Source organism: Pundamilia nyererei, unplaced genomic scaffold (assembly GCF_000239375.1).
Source record: "Pundamilia nyererei isolate P.nyererei 1_Seehausen unplaced genomic scaffold, PunNye1.0 scaffold00014, whole genome shotgun sequence".
In the NCBI taxonomy this organism is placed as follows: Eukaryota; Metazoa; Chordata; class Actinopteri; order Cichliformes; family Cichlidae; genus Pundamilia; species Pundamilia nyererei.
In genome coordinates, this window is record NW_005187415.1 from 3,301,324 (window position 1) to 3,308,646 (window position 7,323).

General features: G+C 40.2%; 1 protein-coding gene across 4 annotated transcripts in view; it reads right to left on the reverse strand.

Annotated features, from left to right (window-relative positions):
- The window catches only part of dock4b (dedicator of cytokinesis 4b), a 138,407-nt gene that overhangs the window by 72,249 nt on the left and 58,835 nt on the right, over positions 1–7,323 (reverse strand). For all 4 annotated transcript variants that reach the window (XM_013908795.1, XM_005725178.1, XM_005725179.1 and 1 more), the window contains exons 9-12: positions 4,607–4,688; positions 4,366–4,426; positions 4,128–4,260; positions 2,011–2,099 (exon numbers count right to left, since the gene is read on the reverse strand). In XM_013908795.1, the coding sequence (XP_013764249.1) occupies positions 2,011–2,099; positions 4,128–4,260; positions 4,366–4,426; positions 4,607–4,688 (365 nt within the window). The remainder of the gene's footprint in view (positions 1–2,010; positions 2,100–4,127; positions 4,261–4,365; positions 4,427–4,606; positions 4,689–7,323) is intronic.

Consider the following 7,323-nt stretch of genomic DNA (forward strand, 5'->3'; position numbering starts at 1 on the left):
TTAATATACTAAGTATACACTCGCTGGCTACTTTATTAGGTATATCTTTTTAACTGCTGTTAAAACCTGTCACCAGAGCATTAGTCTTAAAGGCAGGTGTGTGAGTAAAAGACATGCAATTACAGAGAGAGTAGTTAAAAAGAGCACCATCTAAGCAAAGTAAATTAATAAATGACACTTAATATCCAGAGCTCATTATCTTTAATACTTAAATTATTACCTCTATGTTGTGATTAAAGGGGTTTTTTCCCTCTTCTGTTTCATAAGATCAATGTCACAGTGAGTTAAGTGGCAGAAATGTAATTTTGGAACAAACAGACTTTAATTATGCATGCCAGCATTAAAAAAAAAGAAAAAACCCTGCAGCCCTCCTCTAATACCCTTTGAAAGAAAAAACACTGAGGCTAATCAGCCGCACAGCTCCATCAGTGTCTTCATCTGACAGCAATTCAACAGCTAATACTCAAGCGTTTGTGATAAACTTTGCACTGCAGCCAAAACAGGGGACTGAACTCTAAAATCATTCACTTGCACGTGCTTGTGTGAGTGCGTCTGTGTGCTTTGCATATTGCTGTCAAAAGAAAGCCTCGAGCAAACACTTACATGACGGATATGTTTTGAGAGAACCCTGCAAAGTCAGGCAACACGCTGTCTTCTGCCAGTAACAATGTGTTTACCAATGAGTGCAAATAATTGCCTCTGATTACAGAAAAAAGCAAAAGGTAAAGATGAAAATGTCACATTTATCCAGCAGGCATCAAGAAGCTTGTGCCGCATCTGCAGTGATAACTGCCAAAAGGTTGTGGAAGTTGAACAGCAACAATACAGAACATTATCAGTGCACATAATCTGTTATTAAATCTGATCTCTGTGCGTGGCTGGGAGTTATCTATGATAATATGACCAGTCAGGAGAAGCAGGAGTAGTGAGTAGAAAACAAAAGCTGTTATAGAGATCAATATGAGATTAGAAAACTAAAGTAAGTAGCTAAAAGAATGAAATGCTTGCTCAATATTCATATTTTTGTACTAAGAGAAATTAAACAGTACTCATTTTAGAGGGACAACTTTTGTTGTTGGTGTTAAAAAATAAAAAAAATTAAATAAAAACACGGCTCGGATCATGCAGAAGGTGTTAAGTGATTTCGTGTCACAGCATCCTCTTCTCGCCTGTACGGGATTATTCTCACCTCGAGCAATTATTGGCTCTCTGAGGGCAGGTGGAATGGGGTGCTGACTCAGCAGATCGGATCTCGTTTCCATATTTCCATATATAACGTATAAGCAGGCGTTAGGAGATGGAAACACGCATAGTGTTTATTTTCACTGAGAAAGTAGCGGCCTCCTGGAGCTTCTCAGCTACATAACGGAAACTTCTGATGAGCAGTCCGTGACTGCCAAGAGCTGTTTGTACACACTGATGCAAGCAGCTGCAAATTAGCCAGCTCTGTTTAATTTGTGCTTATGCCCTCTTGCTTCACAGTTTGCACCCCTTTTCACGCTCCCCTCACTGTAATCATTCAACAAGTTTCTTCTTCAAGCAAAATGTAACTAGCACCTTAATGACTGCATCAGTATTAATCTAGAGTCCACCAAAGTATTGATCGCATTGCAGAGCGATCATGTTTTTGAAAGACTCAACATTCTCATTTTCCACCAACTTGTTGCTATGGGAGACCACTGATTCTGCTGATCAGCATGATGAAATTTGAGCTATTAATACAAACTATCTGAATACATAGATTCCCTGCAGACACAGAAATGTAAGGACTAATCCACTCCCACAGAAAAGAACTTAACTCCCACATGATAGCTACTGAGAATGACCGGAAACTGAGTAATACATGGCAAGATGTGCAACTGTGCTGCTCATTTTGTCATCGGAACATGATGAACTCCACATGCAGTGCTGAACCCCTCCCACCCCTGTTGTCTGATGGCTTAAACCACCTACATGATTGTGTAGGTGTGAGAAATTAAAAGCAATGAGTTAAGCAAATGGGGTTCTCACCAGTGTTGGATCCAGACAAGTTGTACCTAGAATTGGCCTTTTTGATGATGTTCTCATGGATCTGGGACCATTCGCTCTCAGTGTTACACCTGGGACACACACAAAAAGAAAATTACTGCAGATTTGCACAAATGCTCCAGAAAGAGTCCGGTAAATATCCTTGAAAGAGAGTCAGGATTGATGGTGCTTAGGCCGAGCAAAACCAAAACTGCTGAATCCTACACTTCACATAACAAGAAGCATTTTTTGCATTAATTCTTCATTTGTGAAAAAGGCACACCTCTCTTTGAAACTCCATGAACCCACTCTGTAGAAAAAGCTTGCTGTTGGAAATTGATAGCATCATCACTGCTCTTCCCATCCAAGCCACAATGTTTGAAGTAACAAGTGCTTTTACCCTTGAAAAGCAGCTGAGTTTCTGTTACGCTGACCAACCACTTTCTTGAAATTCACTGTATATGTGACATGTGACCAAAAGCTGCTTTTTGTTGAGTGTATTTAACACTTAACGGTGGCATGACAGGAAAAAAAAACCCCCAGCTTTTCAATGACGTCTTTTCTGGACTCAACTCACAAAACAATTGGGTCACAACTTTCCTGCTAGTCCAACTAAAACCTGTTGTTGCCTCAGGTGTGAAGAAAGTGGCTGCATGTTCTTGTGAGCAAAGTACATTTGGCCAGTTACTCTGATGCTGCTATAATTTAGGTCAAACTACTATGTCAACAGATGCCTTTTCATCCCTGAGAGAATCACATAGACTTGACTGCAGTCATCTAAAGTGTAAAAGGAAAGGTGCATAATTTTGTTGGTCCAGATTAATGTTCGTGTACTCAGACTACTACTTACCTAAAAGATTACTTGAATACGTTTCCCTTTTGCATTTATGTCCCATATTACATAATATTTTTAAAAAATATATTTTCTTAAATCCAAAATTATATGAATACTCTCAAGCACAGTCATAGTTAAATAAAATAAGACAAATATGCAATCTAAACTCAGACATAAAAAATGAATCTTTACTCTGTCTTCTTGGAAGGCTTTATGGGTTTTTGTTCTCACGTGTTTTAAGTGTGCACTTTCAATCTGAAAGTTAAACCTTGAAATAAATCCGGTCTAGTACGCCCCATGCCCCCCCTTTAGTCTCACCCTTGTTCACCTGTATGTAAAACATGTCAGCTGCCGTCAGCCTTCATTAACCCCTATCATGTAAACATGCTATCAAACTAAGTTAACAGTTCATCTGAATATTTTAATACAACTTCTGGGGGCTTCAGCCTTGTTGATAAGGTGCTTTGATAAAGGACTCCCACTCGCTTTTTCCCAGTAAAGCTTTTAATGCCTTACATTAGCTTAATAGATTACCCTTAAACACCACAGCTGGAGCTTCAGTGTTGCTGATTTTTAAAAGGCTGAATGGCAACTTTGAGACTTCCATGTTGTTCATCTGCTATAGATTGATTTTCAGCCCTGCCCCTCTTTATTTTGTCCTGCACTTGTCCAGTTTCCATAAATTTTTTGAGGACACTGTGCATATCATGCAAAACCTTCAACTAATAGCTCTTAGGTAATCAACTTTTTTGGAGCAAAAATACCTTTTTATGCTTTTCAAATTGTGTCATCTTTAGAATTTTTTGATTTAATTAAAGAAATGGGAGGAATTTTGTGTTCCTTTTTTTTACTTTTTAAAGTAACAGTGAATAACAATCTAATTTAAAATTGGTTCTTTGCTAAATTTGTCTTCTATGCGTGGACAATACACTGATTCATCACTTGAATCAAGTGTTTGTTTGTTTTGGGGGTTTTTTAAATGCCTGAATGATTCACAGGTAAGTATTATGTAGATTAACATACAAAAAAAACTTGGTGGTGTCTGTGCAATGCATCCATTTAGTCTATACATGTGGCTTGCTAACCAGTCTTGTGAGCAGTAAGTGAGAAATTAGCACTCCATCCTCACCTGCATATGTGATCACTTCTGCTTTCCAAAAACAAAAAAGTTTTGGAAAGAAAATGAATAAGGAAACGACACATCATGCTGAACAAAACTTTAGCACTTTTTCAGTGTTTAGAAGAAAGAAGAATTCCTAAATAATAGTTCTTTACAGTCACTTACGTATAAACCTTTAGCAGGTGGTCATCCTTAGAGTCAGCAGTAAGTAGATCGGCAATGCTGACAACAGCACAGCCAAACGGCCGCCTGTACTGTACGTTGCACTGGTTCTTCTTCTCTCCTGCTCCCATCCTCCCTGCACAGACACACAAAGGTATCCACGGTAAGAACAGTATGAAAATGATTTTTAAGAACGTGAGTAGTACTCAGGAGAATAAAGAAGAAATATCACTACTCCTACCTATTCTTATGATGTGCACAACGATGTAGACATCTTTTCGTAGATCACTGCTTCCCAAATCCTGACAAACGATGCAGGAAAACATATTTAAGCGTCCGATCCAATTACTGTGAACAAGCTGAAGAGCACTGACACTGCTTTTATTTTTCAGCATAACAGTGCATGAGTTAAGTTAGCTTTAAATAGCCTTAAATTGCTCCCAGTAAATCTTTTTTAACAAAATTCCGTGTTAACTACTCACCACAAATAGCGTGCATTGTCTTTCTGTCTTCTCTGGTGACTTGGGCAGCCCGCTCTTATTCAGCCTTACAAAGAACCTTTCACTGTACAAGTAAGTGGACAGACAGAGACAGGGAACACACACAGAGATAAATGTGGTCAGGAGTGATGGCTGAGTGTCACAGTAAACAACAGTATCCAAGTTTTTGCTAACAGAAACAGAATAAAGATTAGACACTATGTCAAAAAATGTCAAGTGCAGAACAGTGGGCACTGGAGAAATCACTTCAAAGTTCAAACTTCACACTGAAGCTGCGTGAAACTGAATATGAGGCGGGAAAAGGGAAAAGAAAAACAGACAGAAAGGGTTCAGAGGCAGAGGGATAGAGGTTTAGGAGAAAGATGCTGAAGAAAATCCCCAAAACAGAATGCCTGTAAAATATCTAACAAGAACATTCACATGTGGCTGAATGAAAGTGCTTTGCTGCATATTATGGATTATCTCTGACACATTTAAAGACAGTTACTAGGCTTTCATCAAAAAATCATAACTCAATCATAACTGCCAGACTAGATGGCATAAAACTTCTGGCTGTCACAGGGCTGTGCTGAGGACCAAGAGAGAAAAAGAAAACTGTATATAGAATTTATACTATTTCAGGTTATAAAGCTCCTGCAATGCCCTTATCTCTTATGTGCATTTGTGGTGAGGAGCTCAGTCTTTTTTACAGGGCTCAGAGTAGAGACCTATTGAAAGGAGCCAGTTGATGTGGTTGGGATGCCTGAGCAGAATGCCTCCTATGTGCCTTATAGGTGAGGAGTCCAGGTCATGGCCCAGGATATGTTGGCGAGACAACACCTCTAAGTGTGCTTGGGAGAGGGCAGCTCTGCTAGTCTGCTCCCATAACCTGATAGATAGATGGATGATGTTAAAATCTGGCATATAGCCAAGAACTAAGAGGTAAAAAAAAAAAAGTGAAATTTGAAGGTCACTACGACCTTTCACGGAATTCTCATCACTGCCAAGTCTTGGGAACACCCACAGGGAATTCTGTTACATCTGGCCACAAACTCAAACTCAAGAACAAACTTTTTTGCGGTCAAATGTTTCTTGGCGACCTTATGTCTGTCGATGGACATTTATACGCCATTGATGATTAAATCAAACTTTCCCAACATCTAATCATTTCAACTTTTAATCAGAGCGAACCCTTGGGCCAAAGCTGAAGAAATCCCCTCAAGGAATTCGTGAGATATCTCTCACAGTGGAACACGAACTCTGCATAACCAAAAAATTGCCTCATAATCTGGAATGAACCGTCTCCGAGTCTTGCCTCAAATGCCCCTCACGCCCATTTCTGTTCAGGCGGGAAATTAAGTGAATGTCACGCAAAAAGACAGAAAGGACAGACACTGATCGCCTTTTCATTCTCTTTGTACTTTGTCCTTTATATCTCGTATACACTGTGTAAAAGAGGCAGCGGAGGCATCCTACTGGGCCCCTCTCATCCTGGCAGGCGAGCTGAGGGCTAATCCAGTTAGGTGACTTTCACAGTCCTCCGATAAGCAGAGAGAAAACCTTGTAATGCACCCACGCCTGACAATGAGCCAAGTCATTGGCACGGCTAGCAGAGCACGCTACAGTAGGCTCATTCAAACGAGAGCAGAACACGCCACAAAAGATCACATATAGCTTGACCGCAGTGCATACAAATACGATCGATTGGGATGTTTTGTAACTGTCAGAGGTATTAAAAGCTCCTGCTACAAGCTCAAAATTGTTTGGGCTCTGCAGTGATGTAAATAAGAGGCAGCTTCTCTTACTGTAATTCTGTGTTTTGTATATGTAGGGCAGTGGGTGCTCTTGTTTGAGTTAATTAGGCTTCTGATTATTAATTATACAAATGCTTATGATTTTTTATAAATGTATTCCTTCAGTAAAGTTTTCCTTTTCTCAGCCATACTGGAAGGAACCAGTTGAGGCCCAATTTGATTTGAATGCAGTTGTTCCTCATTAGCTGCCCTCTGTAACTTTCCAGGCCATTTATCCGGCCATATGGAGACAGATTCCTATGCATTAGACATGAGACTTTGCGCCCGCTTTTCCTAATTAGTGCTCTATTGTTGAAACCCCAAATGCCAATTAACAGCCACTCCTGCAAACACAGACTCAAACAAGGTCTCCCTTCTTTTCAACACCCTTCCCTCGCCACCAGCTCACAGCCTCGCAGCTGCAGCGTGTTGATCGCCCGAGCCAAGGGGACCAACATCCCCCAGTGGGACCTTATCTCCCTCTATCACCACTCACATTAACATAACGTAAATGGCCGATTTCCCTCCCTTCTGGGCTCTTGCTGTTCCCCCTCCTAATATCGATGATGGCATTAGGAGCTGTGCGCTCTTCCAATGAGCGGACGGCTGGAAGGGGAGGGGGGTGTTCCAACTGAGGTGTTAACTGCTAAATACATGAACTGTCACCACCTTGTAAGTTGGTACTAAATAAATAAATACATCAAAATATACGTCTTAAAAGCCCGACAACAAAGGAGAAGAGGAACGCTTAGACCTTAAGTAATCTAAACACTGAATAGCAAGTGGCGCTGAGAAATCATGAAAGGGCACATTGAAAACACTCAAGAGCAAATAATATTATTGCGATTTTTAGCATTTTGCGATGTGCCGGAATGACATAAATTGTGATTTATTGCGGATTATACTTTGTCAGTATAGGTTTTATCC